Source organism: Schistocerca gregaria, chromosome X, assembly GCF_023897955.1.
Source record: "Schistocerca gregaria isolate iqSchGreg1 chromosome X, iqSchGreg1.2, whole genome shotgun sequence".
NCBI lineage: Eukaryota > Metazoa > Arthropoda > Insecta > Orthoptera > Acrididae > Schistocerca > Schistocerca gregaria.
The window spans coordinates 473,720,355-473,739,276 of record NC_064931.1 but is presented as its reverse complement, the minus strand read 5'-3'; the positions used below and the strand labels follow the sequence as shown (position 1 = coordinate 473,739,276).

Below are 18,922 nucleotides of genomic sequence, written 5' to 3'. Positions count from 1 at the left end.
GTCTCAGAATGTGTCCTATCAACTAATCCCTTCTTTTAGTCAAGTTATGCTACAAATTTGTTTTTCCCCTATTCTATACAGTACCTCCTCATCAGTTATGTGATGTACCCATATAATCTTCAGCATTCTTAGCACCAGATTTCAGTAGCTTATATTCTCTTCTCCTCTAAAGTGTTTATCATCCATGTTTCACTTCCATATATCTTTACACTCCATACAAATACTTTCAGGAAAAGACTTCCTGACACTTAAATCTGTATTCAGTGTTAATATAGTTCTCTTCTTCAGAAACTCTTTTTTGCAATTGTCCACATTTTATATCCACTCTACTTCAGCCATACTCAGTTATTTTGCTGCCCAAATAGTAAAACTCATCTACTACTTTAAGTGTCTCATTTATTAATCTAATTCCCTCAAAATTGCCTGCTATATTACCCCCTGCTTTAGAATCGTGGGAATTGGTACATTACATTCCAAATTCTTTGCTTTTAGCAATGCTGATATAACTACTAGACTGGCAGCACCACCGGAATTAAGTTAATCTCTAATTTAGTTGCTTCCCATTCTCTTGATTATTTCTATAGCTTTCTATAGCATACATCACATCCCTTATACACTAGTTTGTTTACAGCCATGGGATGTAATTTTATTATGAAATGGTTTTTACTCTTAATGTAAACAAAACAAGCCTCCAATAGTAGCATGATAATGATTACTTTTAGCTATGTTGATTGCATTGCCATCACTACTTTTAGCTATGTTGATTGCATTTCCATCATAAGCTTGCTAAGGAACTGATGTTTGGCGATTACAAGAAAAATTATCTTTAATTAGCAAGGCACATTATTGGCTCTGTGCATTGGACTATGTGTATGTAGTTAGAGCAGCTTTTGAAAGCACACTTTGTATAACATTTCAATCATGCAATATCACATTAGTAGTGACGTGTAATCTACCAGAATACGCCTAAACTTTTTGAAAATGTTACTTCATATTGCAATGTACTGCCAGCTGCAGTTCTTCAAATACCCAAGTTAATTTGCCTTTCTTAACACAGAGGCTAATATCAATATCTTTCTTCATCAGTGATGGTCTGGAATGAAGCTGTTGCTGCTATGCACTGACAATATTACTGGCATTTCAACGTTTGTGAGACTCATGCTGTTGCCAGTGATTCTGCTGTAACAACTCATCCTCTCCCCTTTGCTGTTGCTGTGAACCACCCTGTTGCTGTGACAGCAGCTCATGTTGAGATAGCTGTTGCTGCTTTTGTTATCCCTGTATCCATTTTTTAAGCTATCTGACCTTTAGATCTTCATAAATTATACTTCAGTTGCTCAAGCTGGAAATGTTTACACTTGCTCACTCCAGAAAGAGAGAAGTAGATCCATTCATGACCACTGGTTTCTAGAATTCACTTTATTTTACATTATACTGAAAAATGATTTTCAGTGATTCTATAAATGCCACAGTTTCTTAAGCAGACTAAAACTACTGAAACACTTGTAAATGACTGAGCAGAAAATGATTAATTTCTGGAAATTGTATTGAATATTGATTGATATCTAAATTAACATTTGTGAGAAATTTGGTGGTAGTTTGTATGCATAGTAATGCAGCTATGGAAGATGATAGGGCATATGTTTGGTATAAAAGTCTGTAAATAGAAACTAAGCCCATAAAAAATCAAGCCCATAAATATCCAACAGATTTTGTAATATGAATAAACCATCATATGAGAACCTGAAGTATATTTTCTCCATTTCGCACTTCATTCACTACAGGAAACAGCTGCAAACTTCAGAGAATATCTCAGTCCTGTTGTACTGAAGCTCCTTACAGTGGTAGTAGAAAGTACCAGTAGCAGAATAAAATTGTGTTCAAGGAGTGCTGTGGTGAGTGTCTCCAACATGTGGCAAAACCAAGGTGAAACCATGTCGAGACATCGTGGGGTTGGACGGCCACCCGTCATTATAGATGTCGGACGCCATAGGTTGAGCAGATTGGTAAAACAGAACAAGTGGTGAACTGTGGAGGAACTAATATCAGACGTTAATGTTGGGCAGAGTACAGGTGTATCTGAACACACAGTGCACCAAACACTCCTGACAATGGGCCTTCACAGCTGATGACCCATGCATGTGCCAATGTTAACACTGCAACATCAGCAGCTGTAACTGAAATGGGCACCTGACCATTGACACTGGACATTTGTGCAGTGACAGAGCATTGCATGATCTGATGAATCCTTATACCTTCTTCATCATGCTGATGGGAAGGCACAAATCCATCATCTTCCAGTGGAACACCTCCATGACACTTATACTATAGGACAGAGACAAGCTGGTGGCAGCTCTGTTATGCTCTGGGGAATGTTCACATGGCCATCCATGGGTCCAATGGAGCTTGTGCAAGAGACCATGGTGGCCAAGGAGTATCATATGCTGATTGAAGACCACGTGCACTCCTTCATAATGATCACATTTCCCAACGGCAGTGGCATCTTTCAGCAAGATAATGTGCCATGTTGCAAGGCCAGTAGTGTGATGGAGTGGTTTGAGGAACATAGTGGCAAGTTCCAATTGAAGTGCAAGCCCTAACTTGCCAGATATGATCCTGGTTGAACAGAGCTCATCAACCCGCTCCCCAGAATTTATGGGAATTTGGTGACTTGTGTGTACAGATGTGGTGCCAACTCCCTAGAGTGGCCTACCAAGGCCTTGTTGCTTCCACGCCACAAAAAATTGTTGTTATTATCTATGCCAAACATGGACAATACCGGCTATTAGGTAGGTGGTTATTATATACCTGCTCATCAGTGTATCATGCTCTTACAAAGGCAAATGCTATGGCAACTTGCAGAAGTGGCTTTAAACTTGGTCTATATAACAACACGAAGGCACTATCAAATATCAAGTTAAGTTTTATTCATGGAAAAATTGACTTCTTAAACTGTTCTCAAACTTTACTACAAAAAATGACTCCATTAAATTGTGCATAAAATGCATACAACATGATAATCCCTTGTATTTGTTGATTCTATTCACACAAAGGATATAACAAAGCCATTGCATCTTCTCTTGAGGTAAGGTGGCCTACAACTGTTGTAACTGAGCCTTGAAAACCTGGACATTGACGCTGGGATGAAGTCAACACCTGAGCTGTTCTCACATGTTCTATCAGGGATAGATTTGGGAATCTTGCTTGCTAGTGGAATAACTCAACATCATGCAAGCAGTTTATAGATATTTATGCGGTGGGTATATGAGCACTGTCCTGTTGAAAAATGGCACCACAATTTCTCACATGGGAGTGTATCACCGGAGGATGCAGAATGTCTGTGATGTACTGTTGTGCTATCAGAGATCCCTCAGTTGACATCTGCGATCTGTAGTCATATCTATGATCTGTACTCATATGACCTGAAATTATATCTGATGGGTCCACAAAACATGAGGCAGAAATAGCACTGCTGTGCCTCTACATAACATTGGAAGAACTGAAATTCCACTCAGGCCACCACCATGCTCGTCAACTATGGTCATCTGTTGTAGGGCAGGACTGTGATTCATCTCTCAACAAACTGTGGCAATCATCAGCATTCCAACTTTCTGGTCATAGTGCCACTCAAGACACAGCTGTTTGTTTTGTGGTGTTAACAGCAGCCAATGCATGTTACAGTTATTTCCCAGTCTGTCTGCTGCTAGTCTCCAATCAGTGGTTTGCAATGTCACATAATGTTGCAGAGAATGCAGTACTTTTCCTCAAATGATACACAGATGTGAAGGTGTTACTGTGTACTTGGGGCACAATATGGTGATCTTCCATTGTGGTGGTCAGACGTAGTTGACTGGAACCTCGACAACAAGTATGTGCACTTTGACATTCCCATGCAGTCTAACATTGGGCCACTGTGACATCCAAATACCCCACAAATCTGGATAATGCATGAGTCAGCCAGCTGACCAAATGGTGACTCACAATGAGGCCACTTTCAAACTCTGTCAGGTGCTGATAATGCTGTCTCATACTAGTACATGGCATTTTTGTGTCGTTGGCACTCAAGATCTGACACTTTCATGCTTCTTATATACCATCTCAGGCCTGGTAACAATACTAAACATGAAAAACACTAATGCAATCTGGTGGTCATTCTACCTGCCGCAGAAAAACGCTACTCTAATCACTTACATAGTTAATGATGATATGTTCATGTGTGAAGTTACATAGATATGTGACCATGTCTTGTGGGTACTGCAATCTGTTTTTCAGGCATTGAAGATGGAAAAGCACAGGAATATATTTCAGTCAAAAGCACTAGTCTGAGGGCTCTTTGAATCTCAAAAACCATTGATTCTTATTAGAGCAGACAGTAGTAAATTTTTTTTTTCAGAATAACAGTAAATATTACATTTATATTACATTTATGGTTTAAATTTTTCAGGTTTTTTTAAGATACTAACTCAGTGTGTGATGTTAGTTGCAGTTAGGGCAGGAATTATTTCATTCGGGGGACCGAGGATGGTGACGTGGAAGAGCGATGTACGTTTACCATGCCAAGCTGTAGGCATCCCTGAACCTAAACGGCGATGGCTAGAAGCTGGAGATGTACCATTAAACCAGCACCCAAGAATCAATTTTGCTCCTGATGGTTCTCTTCTCCTGTCAAAAGTACAAAGAACTGATCAGGGTGAATACACATGCCATGTCTCTAATGAGTATGGAGAAGATACCATTGTTTATCAACTTTTAGTTCAAGGTATGTACACTATCCGTGTGATCTAGCTGTCATCTGCTTACCATTCCATACAAATAAGAGAGTTCATCATTAAAAAATAAAGAAATTTGTAGGATAGAAATATTTCATGAATTCTAAGATAAGAGATATTTGTCATGCTAACTTCACTTCATGTCGACGTCGTGTGTGTTAGAAAGTTCTCAGTGCTTGTATCCTTAATTATCTTGCCATTTTAGTTACAAATCCAATAAAGTGAAGAAGAAAATGTTACCATTGGGTTTTAAATTTTGTCTCTGATGGCTTTCATTTTGAATCTCGGAATTAACATGTATGTTGTGAATTTTAATGAAAGTTGTAAGTGTTGCTGTATGTTTCTTCTTTCCTCGTGATTTAGAATAGTTTACCTATCATGAACCAATTTCAGCTCATATACAAGCTGGAAAAAACCACAGAAGCTATGCTGTAATGAATGGATGTTCAGACTCATCAATGTTCAAGTCTCATTTGTTCCAACCTTTTTCTTTAGTTAAAGCATCAAATTGTGTAGAATTTACGCCTCCACAATGTGGTAGCTTGTGTATTACTTTTCACTGATATGCAAAAGGTTAGCATCAATGGGTACAAATTAGCTGCACATGTAAGTAGAGATAATATGATGAGAGGAGGAGTTGCCATATATGTCAAAAGCTCCCACAGTTGTGCTATCTGTCAGACAGGGGGAAGCAAATTATCATTTGTGGGGATTTCAATGTTGATTCCCTGAAAGAGTGTAATAGGAAGAATGACCTTGTAGTATTACTCAGTTCTTTCAATTTGAGCTCCATCATTGATTTTAAGAAATAACATAAACTTCTTACACATGTAAACGACCACTTTGTTTCATCCGTGCCACAAGTAAAGCCAATATAAAGTAATAGTGGATGCAGGAACATCGTCTGCATCCAATGAGGTTCATAAAACACAGCAGGCAGTCTAGGCCGTATTGCACCTTATTATACTGCACACAACAATTCCATTTTGTACATTTGACATCCAGGCTTACCTTCACAGAGCCAGTATGTGCACAGACAAGAAGATGTTCAAAGTAACCACCTTACATTTTCCAAAGCTTCACCACTCACTGTCTCATACTTTGCTGGTCGTATGCAACACGCCTGCATCCACCATTGGCGAAGTGGTATGCTAGTGAGCTATTAGGTCATGTACATCCATAAGTTTAGTACTATAAACTTTTTCCTTTAACTGATACCACAAATAAAATTCTAATGGTTAAGCACCAGGAAACACTGAGGACAGAACATTGGATTTGTGCAACCAATCAATTTCTCTAGAAACACTTCATTTAACTAGTTACAAACATTAATTCCAAAATGAGGCAGTGCACCATCATGCAGAAATTATAGATGTTGCCAAACACCAAGTGGAAGTTTTCTAATGCATTAAGCAAAATACTGCAAAGAAATGTATGATACAGAGGTGCATTCAACTTGTCCACCAACAGACAAAGACTCAAAAGCTCTCCTCCTGAAATTCCAGCCCACAGGTTTGTACCAAAGAGTGCCTGCAAGCCACATTCATGAGAGTGACATTTGGGTTGTGTTCTGACCAATAATGTATGTTGTGGAGGTCGAAAATACCTTCACGAGTGAAGTTAGACTAATCAGTCCATTCATTTCATTTATAATATGTTCATCATCTTCCATTCACAAACCTGTAGTCATTGAATGTGGTCTTCTGGTTGCTGGTGTTGAGTTAATATGTAATGATATGGATGCAGTTATTCATCATGCAACACTTCAACAACCAGTCTTTGAGATATCTGGAACTGCCTTGCATTAACACAGGTAATTTGAGCTCTGTCATTGATTTTCCTACTCAGATAACAAAGAACAGCAGGACACTGATAGATAACTTTTTTATAGACCAAGATAAATTTAAGGACATAAATGCTTATCCTGTTGAGAATGGTCTTTCAGACCATGGTGCACAGTTAGTTACAGTACATGACATAGCTCCATGCAGTACATCAAATCAGAATTTCAAAGCAGTGCGTTCAATTAACAATATAAATATTGCAAACTTTAGGGAAAGCCTAAAGCAGCTAGACTGGGATGAAGGGTATAAGGAGCCTGATGCAAACTTGAAATAAAACTTATTTCACAATACATTTTTAAGGGTATTTGAAAATTGTTTTCCCAAGAAAATAGTTAAACATAATTTCAAGAAAACATATAAAAAACCTTGGCTAACTAAAGGAATAAGAATATCTTGCAACCATAAAAGAGAACTGTATCTAACAGCAAGGGGGAGTACTGTTGTGCGGTACTAAGAAAAGTTATTAAAAAGTCCAGAAGCATGTGTATCATGTCTGAGATCAGTAACTCTGATAATAAAATTAAAGCAATTTGGAATATTATTGAAAGGGAAACAGGGCAACCAAGAGCACAGGAAGACTTTAGTGCCATAAAACTGAATGACAAGTGTACTAACAAACAATCAGAAATTGAAAATATTTTCAATAATCATTTTTTAAATGTTGTGGACAAAATAGGATCTAGATCTTCACTAGAAGACGCAAGGCTTCTAATAGAAGAGGCCATACCTGTGCCATTTGAAACAACTGTATTTCCAGCAACCACTCCCTCTGAAATCAGTAAAATAATAAACTCACTGAAAAGTAAAAGCTCTTATGGAATTGATGGCATTTCCAGCAAGATACTTAAATATAGATAAGTAGGATTCTCAGCCACATATGTAATAGCTCTTTGGAGCAGGGTGTTTTCCCCGATAGACTGAAATATGCCATTGTAAAACCATTGCATAAAAAGGGGGATACGTCGGATGTCAACAACTATTGCCCGATCTCTCTTCTGACAGCTCTATCAAAAATTTTTGAGAAAGTAATGTATTCAAGAGTAGCCTCCCATGTTTGTAAACATAAAGTTCTAACAAAATGTCAGTTTGGTTTTCAGAAAGGCTTTTCAACAGAAAATGCTATATATGCTTTCACTGATCAAATATTAAATGCTCTGAATAACCGGACATCACCCATTGGTATTTTTTGTGATCTCTCAAAGGCCTTTGATTGTGTAAATCATGGAATTCTTTTAGATAAGCTAAATCATTATGGTTTGAGGGGGGCAGTGCACAAATCGTTCATTTATTCATACTTAACTGGAAGAATACAGAAAGTTGAAATAAGTGATTCATGTAATGTTAAAACAACAGCTGATTCCTCAGACTGGGAGGCTATCAAGTACGGGGTCCCACAGGGTTCAGTCTTAGGTCCTTTACTGTTCTTGATACTCATTAATGACTTACCATTCCACATTGATGAAGATGCAGAGTTAGTTGTGTTTGCTGATGATACAAGTATAGTAATAACATCCAAAAACCAAAAACTAAGTGATGTAATTGTAAATGATGTTTTTCACAAAATTATTAAGTGGTTCTCAGCAAACAGACTCTCTTTAAATTTTGATAAAACACAGTATATACAGTTCCGTACAGTAAATGGCCTCCAGTAATAAATATAGACTTTGAACAGAAGTCTGTAGCTAAGGTAGAATTTTCAAAATTTTTAGGTGTGGCCATTGATGAGAGGTTAAACTGGAAGCAACACATTGCTGGTCTGCTGAAATATCTGAGTTCAGCTACGTATGCTATTAGGGTTATTGCAAATTTTGGTGACAAGAATCTCAGTAAATTAGCTTACTATACCTACTCTCATTCACTGCTTTCGTATGACATCATATTCTAGGGTAATTCATCATTGATTAGAGAAGTATTCATTGCTCAAAAACATGTAGTCAGAATAATTGCTGGAGCCCACCCACGGTCATCCTGCAGACATCTATTTAAGGATCTAGGGATCCTCACAGTAACCTCACAGTATATATATATTCACTTATGAAATTTGTTGTTAATAATCCAACCCAGTTCAAAAGTAATAGCAGTGTGCATAGCTATAACACCAGGAGACAGGATGATCTTCACTATGCAGGGTTAAATCTGACTTTGGCACATAAAGGGGTAAATTATGCTGCCACAAAAGTCTTTGGTCACCTACCAAACAGCATCAAAAGCCAGACAGATAGTCAACCAACATTTAAAAATAAATTAAAAGAATTTCTAGATGACAACTCGTTCTACTCATTGGCTGAATTTTTAGGTATAAATTGAGGAGAAGGAAAAAAAACTAGTTTAAACATTAAAGTCATGCAATATTTTGTGTAATGTAGTATCTTGTACAGACATCTTTTAGTAACCTGACACATTCTTCATCATTACGAAGTATCGTATTCATGATCTATGGAACAAGTATTAATCTAATCTAATATAATCTAATCGAGAGAGAGGCCCATTTGATGACAAAAGAAGTCAAGAATGTACATTTTAATTAAGTGCAGTACAATTAAAGGACTTAACATTATTGTTGATGGTTAACATTAATCATAAAATATCATAACATTAAACATAATTTTAATAGTTTTCATGAAGATACTCTTCATCATTGTAGAAGAAGTTTGCTAAACAGGAAGTTCATTATTTCTGTCTTTAACTCCTCCATACTAGTCGTAAGACAACTAATATGTCTTGAAAGGTCAATGAATTCGTGTGTACATCTTTGTGTGACTTCTTTCTACAGTAATGTTGTGCTTTTCATATCCTTGTTCAGGTAATTCATATTTTACACTATTTTTGAGAAAACAGAAATATTAAAAATGAACATATGTACTGTGAAACTGTTGACAAAGTAGCAAGTTTTTTGAAGTTGTTTTAAAAATTTAATGGAGTTTAACAACAGCTGCAGAAGTGATAATGAACATTGCACATATTTATGATAAAGTCAGCTCCGTCAAATTGATGTAACTCTCAGAAAATTAAGCCCCAAGATTTCTATAGAATGCTTAAATATAATCTCCCAAAGAATATTCACTCAGAGTGCTAGTTCCCACCTGCAGGCTTCTGGGAAACTGGTGTCTGGGAGAAGTCGTGACTGTAGTGTTGTAGAGCATGTTCTGCAACAGGATATTGTGTGTTGCCAGTATATAACCTCTGCCTGTGCCCATTTATCCTATCTGATAACTTAGAATTATTCATGCCAGAGCCACCCTCCTTGCTTTAATTTACATTAATATTTTTTGGTCTCTGGATTTATTCACATTAACTATTCCTTTCTTAACTTCATTTTAGTTTTCTGTATCTTTCATTTTATGATCTGTCAATTTTTTGCCTTCCCTCTCCCACCTCTCTCACATACAATGCACTTTAGCTTGCCACTCTTATTAACTCATGGATGATATTTTGGAAGTTATCTCTGCCTTGCATTTTACACATTTAAGCTCTCAGATTTTGAGATTGCATCTGTTGCAGTTCACAACAATCAGTGTTTCCTTCTCATCCCGTCTGGTAAGTCTCCCCTATCCTGGTGTCCTGAACAACTTTTACAAACTCTACCCCTTTCCTTAAACCCGCCAATCCTTTTTCTTCACCCCTTTTTCTTCCTTTTCAACCCTTCTGCCAGAAGAATGAGCCACTGGCTATGAATAATTGCAATCTTTAATAACTTTATATGTGTGTTCTCCTGCCTCCACATCATGAGTAGATTTTTTATCTGTCCAAATAAAATATTATGAGTAGATTTTTTATCTATCAAAATAAAATAATTTAAGACTTGCAACAAACCAAAAGGGAGAACCTCAATTGCTGAAATGAATAATTGAAGGTAAATAACTCAAAATGTGAAAAATACCAAAGCAACAGGTGAAGATATAACTGTGACAACTTGCTGCTATTTCTGAGATTACACTTTGCAGCACATTGAATGTAGAAGAGACTTTAAAATCTAGCCCTTCTGTTCTTACAAATCTAAAAATTTTACCCTGAAGCAGATGATTTTAGTATCATTCACATGCCATATTACTGCATAATTGATACATTCGTAAACAGAAAATCTGAATTCTCGCTAAGAGAGTAGACAGTGAAATAAATCTTTTGATATCACTGGCTGATAGGCATGGTAAACATTCTGTGAGAGAGTACAGTAATTCGTAGAGGATCTTTTATGGTAGTAAATGAAATAAATTATGAATGAGTTGAAATTTTTCTGTTCTTTACTCAAATATTTACTGCATTAAACGTTTGTGTCAAGTTAAATGTCTACCAGAAGAGCGCTTGGACACAGACTCATAACTTTTGTGAGCAGGGTTCTGTGTTCAGTTTCAATGCAGACACAAAATTTGAACTTATTACCAAAGTTAAATATAGTCTTTCACACTGTTTGCCAGTTCTCAGAGATTCTGAAGCCTATTGGTCCACAGATGAAAAAATATTAAGGTGAGTGAAAATAACTGACAGATCATTTATGTGTGAGAATTAAAGTTTTGTAGATAGGTCTGGTGAAAGACTGTGATGCTTTGATAGATCTGCATCGAAATCAAATAATCTATTTATTCAACACAGTTGTAGATTCTCTTACATACACTCCTGGAAATGGAAAAAAGAACACATTGACACCAGTGTGTCAGACTCACCATACTTGCTCCGGACACTGCGAGAGGGCTGTACAAGCAATGATCACATGCACGGCACAGCGGACACACCAGGAACTGTGGTGTTGGCCGTCGAATGGCGCTAGCTGCGCAGCATTTGTGCACCTTCGCCGTCAGTGTCAGCCAGTTTGCCGTGGCATACGGAGCTCCATCGCAGGCTTTAACACTGGTAGCATGCCGCGACAGCGTGGACGTGAACCGTATGTGCAGTTGACGGACTTTGAGCGAGGGCACATAGTGGGCATGCGGGAGGCCGGGTGGACGTACCGCCGAATTGCTCAACACGTGGGGCATGAGGTCTCCACAGTACATCGATGTTGTCGTCAGTGGTCGGCGGAAGGTGCATGTGCCCGTCGACCTGGGACCGGACCGCAGCGACGCACGGATGCACGCCAAGACCGTAGGATCCTACGCAGTGCCGTAGGGGACCGCACCGCCACTTCCCAGCAAATTAGGGACACTGTTGCTCCTGGGGTATCGGCGAGGACCATTTGCAACCGTCTCCATGAAGCTGGGCTACGGTCCCGCACACCGTTAGGCCGTCTTCCGCTCACGCCCCAACATCGTGCAGCCCACCTCCAGTGGTGTCGCGACAGGCGTGAATGGAGGGACGAATGGAGACGTGTCATCTTCAGCGATGAGAGTCGCTTCTGCCTTGGTGCCAATGATGGTCGTATGCGTGTTTGGCACCGTGCAGGTGAGCGCCACAATCAGGACTGCATATGACCGAGGCACACAGGACCAACACCCGGCATCATGGTGTGGGGAGCGATCTCCTACACTGGCCGTACACCTCTGGTGATCGTCGAGGGGACACTGAATAGTGCACGGTACATCCAAACCGTCATCGAACCCATCGTTCTACCATTCCTAGACCGGCAAGGGAACTTGCTGTTCCAACAGGACAATGCACGTCTGCATGTATCCCGTGCCACCCAACGTGCTCTAGAAGGTGTAAGTCAACTACCCTGGCCAGCAAGATCTCCGGATCTGTCCCCCATTGAGCATGTTTGGGACTGGATGAAGCGTCGTCTCACGCGGTCTGCACGTCCAGTACGAACGTTGGTCCAACTGAGGCGCCAGGTGGAAATGGCATGGCAAGCCGTTCCACAGGACTACATCCAGCATCTCTACGATTGTCTCCATGGGAGAATAGCAGCGTGCATTGCTGCGAAAGGTGGATATACACTGTACTAGTGCCGACATTGTGCATGCTCTGTTGCCTGTGTCTATGTGCCTGTGGTTCTGTCAGTGTGATCATGTGATGTATCTGACCCCAGGAATGTGTCAATAAAGTTTTCCCTTCCTGGGACAATGAATTCATGGTGTTCTTATTTCAATTACCAGGAGTGTAGTACTTGATTTGTAAAATAAGTGGTTCTGCTACTGTGACATTCCATGGAGTGTTTTTGAAATTTAGACTTGTTAAAATTTTATCTTAATGCTTCTCTTAGCATTTTAAAAGTGTGAACACAGCATTTGTTTTGCATTGGTTCAACTGCAGGAAAAGTTCTATTGCATCACATCTCAAAATCTGCAGTTCAGACTTTTTTCCATCAGAGGTACAAATACAGTATACCAGTGCATACTGTCACAAATCAAGCACTACCCTTATATATATTAGGATTTCTCAACTGCAGACTATTGACATAACATACTTATTTTCGCAATAAATGGTCAGTGACTTACATCAGTCTGCCGGCCGCGGTGGTCTCGCGGTTCTAGGCGCTCAGTCCGGAGCCGTGCAACTGTACCGGTCGCAGGTTCGAATCCTGCCTCGGGCATGGATGTGTGTTATGTCCTTAGGTTAGTTAGGTTTAATTAGTTCTAAGTTCTAGGCGACTGATGACCTCAGAAGTTAAATCGCATAGTGCTCAGAGCCATTTGAACCATCCATCAGTCTGACTATTCTTTTTTTTCACCAAACTGGTATTTCTCCAGTATGTTGTTATTGTGGTTCAGTGCAAATGATTCAAATGACTCTGAGCTCTATGGGACTTAACACCCAAGATCATCAGTCCCTAGACTTAGAACTACTTAAAGCTAACTAACCTAAGGACATCACACACATCAATGCCCGAGGCAGGATCGAACCTGCGACTGTAGCAACAGTGCGATTCCAGACTGAAGCGCATAGAACCACTTGGCCACAAGAGCTGGCTGTAGTTCAGTCCAAAGACTGTTTTGATGTATCTCTCCACGCTAGTCTATTCTGTACAAGTCTCTTCATTCTCTCCATAACTACTGTAACCTCGATTCATTTCATCCTGCTTTTTGTACTCAAGCCTTGGACTCTCTTTACAAATGTTACTCATCACACTATTTTCCATTACTGAACTGACAATCCCTTGATGCCTCATTATGTGTCTATCAACAAAACACTTCTTTTAGTCAAGTTGTGCCATAAATTTATTTTCTCCCTGAACTTGAATTCCATTTCTGATTTCTTTCTTTTACTGTTTGCCTAATGCACAGAATGAATAACATTGGGATAAGCTACAACCTTGTCTCATTCCCTTCACAGGAACTGCATCCCTTTCATGTAGCTAACTGTAATAGCTCTGGTCTAGTTTCTCTAAAACTTGTTGATAACCTTTCACTCCTTGCATTTTATCTCTGTTAAATTCAGGTATGTATTCCACTGTTAATCTTTTCCTGCATCCACAAGTGCTATAAATGTAGGTTTGCCTTTCTTTAAGCTATCTTCTAAGATAAGTCATATGATCAATTTAGCCTTGCTTGTTCCTACTGTTCTGTGGATCAAAAGCTGATCTACTCTAACATATTCTTCTGCAAGTATTTCCATTCTTCTGTGAATAATTTGTGTCAGTGTTTTGTAGCCATGATGTATTAAATAGATGGTTTAGTGATATTTATACCTCTCAGCATCTGGTTCTTTGGAACTGGAAAGTATTACAGTCTACTTGAAATCCGTGGATATTTTGCCTGTTTCATAAAACTTGCACAACAAGAACAATGGTTTTGTCATGGTATATTTTCCCAAAAACCTCAATAAATCTGAGGGAATGGCTTCTACTCAAGGTGATTTGTTTCATATCAGGTCTTTCAATTCTCTGTCAAATTATTCTCAGAGTATCATATATTCCAGCTGTTTCTCATCTGCATCCTCTTCCCCTTCCAAAACATTGTCTTCAAGTTTGTCTCCCTTGTACAGCTTTACTACATATTTCTTCCACCTTTTAGCCTTCCCTTCTTTACATAGTACTGGTCTACTTATCATCTGAGCTTTTAATATTCATACTTGTGAGTATCTTTACTCCAAAGGTCTTTCTAATTTTCCTACAGGTGGCATCTATGTCTCCCATACTAACACCTGCTTCTAAAACTTTGGATTTGTCTTCTAACCATTACTGCTTTGTCATCTTGTGCCATGTCAGTTTCATTTTTTTAGACACACATATTTCTTTTTACTTTCTTCATTTACTGAAATTTTTATATTTTAACATTTTATCAACTAAATTCAATACATTTTGTGTTATCTAACAATTTTTACTGGCTCATGTCTTTATACCTATTGTTTTGTGGTTGGCAGGAGAGCCAACACCGTGTTACTAGAGGAGGCCAAAAGGCACGCCATTTAGCTCACGCAGGCTGGCGTGAGGTCTGGAACAGGACAAGGAAATTAGATTTAGAAACAGTGGACGTAGTTGGTGGAATACTTAATCCATTAATGATGAACGTCGCTCTTGACGGTACATCATTCACAATATCAATAGTAACTGATAATGGCGCGTTGCTAGTTCGTAGCAAATGATGTAGCTGAAGGCTATGCTAAACTATCTTCTCGGCAAATGAGAACGTAAGTAGGCAGTGAACCATCACTAACAAAGTCGGTTGTACAACTGGGGTGAGTGCTAGGAAGTCTCTCTAGACCTGCCGTGTGGCGGCGCTCGGTCTGCAATCATTGATAGTGGCGACACGCAGGTCCGACGTATACCAACGGACCGCGGCCGATTTAAAGGCTACCACATAGCAAGTGTGGTGTCTGGCGGTGACACCACATTCCTCCCCCGCAAATCGGCGTACAGTTGTGGCATAAGGCTTCCGCCCACCGTGGGGAGGACCCCATGTTAACGCATGCGACGAGGTGAGGAGCCTAACAACAGGCGTGGCTGTGCCACCCGCACCCTTCCATTCAGACCGTGGGGAGCTAGGAAACGCCTGAAAACTTGCTCCAGGGTGCACACCAACATGCTGTGTATGCGCCCGTAGAGAGACAGGAGGGGCCGAAGGGTCGACCAACGTCGGGCCGGGGCACCCGACGGGCGAAGACGACATATGGTGCGGAGCGGCCAAGAGTTCCATGTCAGAGGACAACTGGTCACGGGAAGCGATCGGCGGTGCGTGACCCAGGGAGGCGCCCGGTGGTTGCAGCGACGCATCCACTGTGGGCGTCGCCAGCGGGAGAACAGGCGGCGGCGCGTCGCCATGGGGCAAAATGGAAGGCAGCATCGGTAACACCTGGGGCTGAAGCGAGCCAGTAGATGGTTCCCCGGGCACTGACCGGGCGGCACCGTCGCTGAAAGCAGACGGCGAGCAGAAGATCCCATGCGATGACAGAGGTGCAGCTGATTGAGATGCATAGTGCTGCCGAGGCAGCGAAGAATGCGCTCTTCGAGCCAACGCCGTGAACCTCAATAGTGGCGATAGTAGGCAACGTCGCCTGGAGCAAAAGCAGGTGTCTGCCGCTGCACAGGAACCTGATGCGGCCGATGTAGCAAAGACATCAAGGTTCGATGATGACGACCGTGGAGCAACTCAGCCGACGAGCGACCATCTCGGGGCTGAGTGCGATACGAGGACAAAAAGAGCAATAACGTGTCCTCCCGAGAATGCGACTCTTTCATCTTCAACATCTGTGACTTGAAAGTGCTGACCAATCGTTCAGCGGCACCGTTTGACTGTGACGAAAACGGCGTGGACGTCAGATGTTGAATACCATTGGCCTTGCAGAGTGACTGAAATTCTGCGGACATGAATTGTGGGCCATTGTCGGAAACAATAGTCTGTGGAAGACCTTCAATGCAAAAGATAGCGGATAACGCTTGAATGGTGGCAGATGACGTCGTAGAAGACATCCGGACAACAAAAGGAAAATTACTGAATGAATCTACCACAACCAACCATCGAGCATTCCAGAATGGACCAGCAAAATCGACGTGTAAGCGTTGCCAAGGGGAAGTGGCTTTTGGCCATGCAAAGAATTTCTGTGATGGTGCTGATTGTTGTTCGGCACACATCATGCAAGAAGAGCACATATTCGTAATCGCGGCATCGATTCCGAACCAAGTACAGTGCTGACGAGCAAGTTGTTTCGTTCTCACTATACCCCAATGTCCTTGGTGGAGAAGCTGTAAGACAGAGGACTGTAACGAACGTGGTACCACGACCCTCGACTGATCATTATCAGAATGCAACAGCAAAACACCACGTCGTACAAAAAGTCTATCCTTGTGAGCAAAAAATCGGCGAACCAACGAGTCCCCGATCCGAGACTTTGACAAGGGCCATTGCGTAGCAACAAAACGCAGAACGGGTTCAGGGACAGGGTCGGCAGCTGTGGCTGTAGCTACACGACGAAAATCAATCGGAAACGATTCGACCACGTCATCGGTTTCCGCATCAATGAACATGCAAGCAAGTTCGGAGGAATCGAATGCCCTATCCTCAGCAACAGGCAAGTGGGACAACGCATCGACCGAGCGAGGTGGCGCAGTGGTTAGCACACTGGACTCGCACTCGGAAGGACGACGGTTCAATCCCGTCTCCGGTCATCCTGATTTAGATTTTCCGTGATTTCCCTAAATCTAAATCGTTTCAGGCAAATGCCGGGATGGTTCCTGTGAAAGGGCACGGCCGATTTCCTTCCTAATCCTTCCCTAACCCGATCTTGCGCTCCGTCTCTAATGACCTCGTTGTCGACGGGACGTTAAACACTAACCACCACCACCATAAGGCATCGGCGTTTCCGTGCTTAGCAGTGGACCAATACAAGATATCGTAGCGGTACTGCGAGAGGAAAATAGACCAGAGAATGAATTTCTGCGCTGTACGTGGAGGTACAGGCTTGGTCGGATGAAAAAGCGATGTCAAAGGTTTGTGGTCTGTGATTATGGTAAAGTGACGGCCATACAAGGAATCATGAAACTTTGTAACACCATAATACGAGAGCCAATGCTTCTTTCCCGATCTGTGAATAATTTCTTTGAGCAGCCGAGAGCAATTTGGACGCAAAGGCGATAGGGCGATCGTGCTATCCATCTTTGTGCACAAGCACAGCACCGATCCTGAAATCCGATGCATCCACCATCAACAAGAGGGGCTTCTGGGGATCGAATGGCTTAAGTCAAGTATTGGAAAGCAACGCCGATTTCAACGGGCGAAAGGCGCGTTCGCATTCCGTCGTCCAGATAAACGGAACACCCTTACGGCGCAAGCAATGAAGCAGAGCTGAAATGGAAGAGACATGCGCCACATAGCGGTGGTAGTAATTTATTTTCCCCAGCACACTCTGTAGCTGCTTCAAATTCTGCGGCGATGGCAAGTCTTGTATGGCACGGAGGTGCGTTGGACTGGGATGTTTGCCTTGGGCATTGAGTACATGTCCCAAGTATGGCAATTCACGAGCAAAAAACACACATTTGTCCTTCCGCAAGTGAAGACCACTTTGTCTCAAGACTTGAAATAATGTTCTGAGATTGGCCAAATGTCATTCTTCCGTCTTTCCGGAGATCACAATATCGTCCAGATAATTTGCTGCAGCAGGGACCGACGCACAAACAGTTTGCAGATATTGCTGAAACAATGCAGTGGGTGATGCACACCCGAATGGCAGTCTTTTGAATTGATACAACCCAAGATGCGTGTTAACCACCAAGACGCGCTGGGATTCTTTGTCCACCGGTATTTCCAAGTACGCATCTGCGAGGTCCAATTTCGAAAAATATTTAACCGGGCGCAGTTTGTCAAAAAGATCTTCCGGGCGGGGTAAAGGAAAAGTTGCAATCACTAGTTGTGGATTCACTGTTGCCTTGAAGTCCACACAAAGTCTCAACTTTCCGGAAGGTTTTGGCAAAATTGCTAAGGCTGATGCCCAGAGAGGAGCCTGCACATGTTCAATTACACCTTATAATTCCAAATCGTGTAATGTTTTTGCGACCTCATCATGCAATGCTTGGGGAACATTGAGCGCTCTGAAAAATTTAGGTTGCGTGTTTACTTTCAGTTCCAAATGTGCTTTACAGTTCTTAGCGCAACTGAGGTCCGGTGCAAAATTATCTACAAATTCTTCACATAGACGAGAAACACTGTCTGAAGGCACAGTCTGGTTCACTGATAGGACCTGATTTACTATAGACAAGTTAAACAACTGAAATAAATCGAAACCAAACAAGTTCACTGCAGAAGAAGAACGAAGGACGTAAAATGACACAAGTTTTGTTTGTCCTTTTTATGTTGCAAGAAGGCTGCACTGGCCTAACACAGAGATCTCTTGACCTGAATAGCTAGTTAACTTAACATTTGTGGCACGCAGCGGAGGTGTGCCCAGCAGTTTGTAAGTGTCTTAATTGATCAGTGAAACTGCAGCCCCAGTATCGAGCTGGAATGG

The 18,922-nt window shown here is 41.2% G+C and overlaps 1 protein-coding gene across 1 annotated transcript in view; it reads left to right on the top strand.

The window, feature by feature from the left end:
• The window catches only part of LOC126298148 (Down syndrome cell adhesion molecule-like protein Dscam2), a 560,143-nt gene that overhangs the window by 463,660 nt on the left and 77,561 nt on the right, over positions 1-18,922 (top strand). Inside the window, exon 21 of the mRNA XM_049989461.1 lies at positions 4,481-4,759. Within this exon, the coding sequence (XP_049845418.1) occupies positions 4,481-4,759 (279 nt within the window). The remainder of the gene's footprint in view (positions 1-4,480; positions 4,760-18,922) is intronic.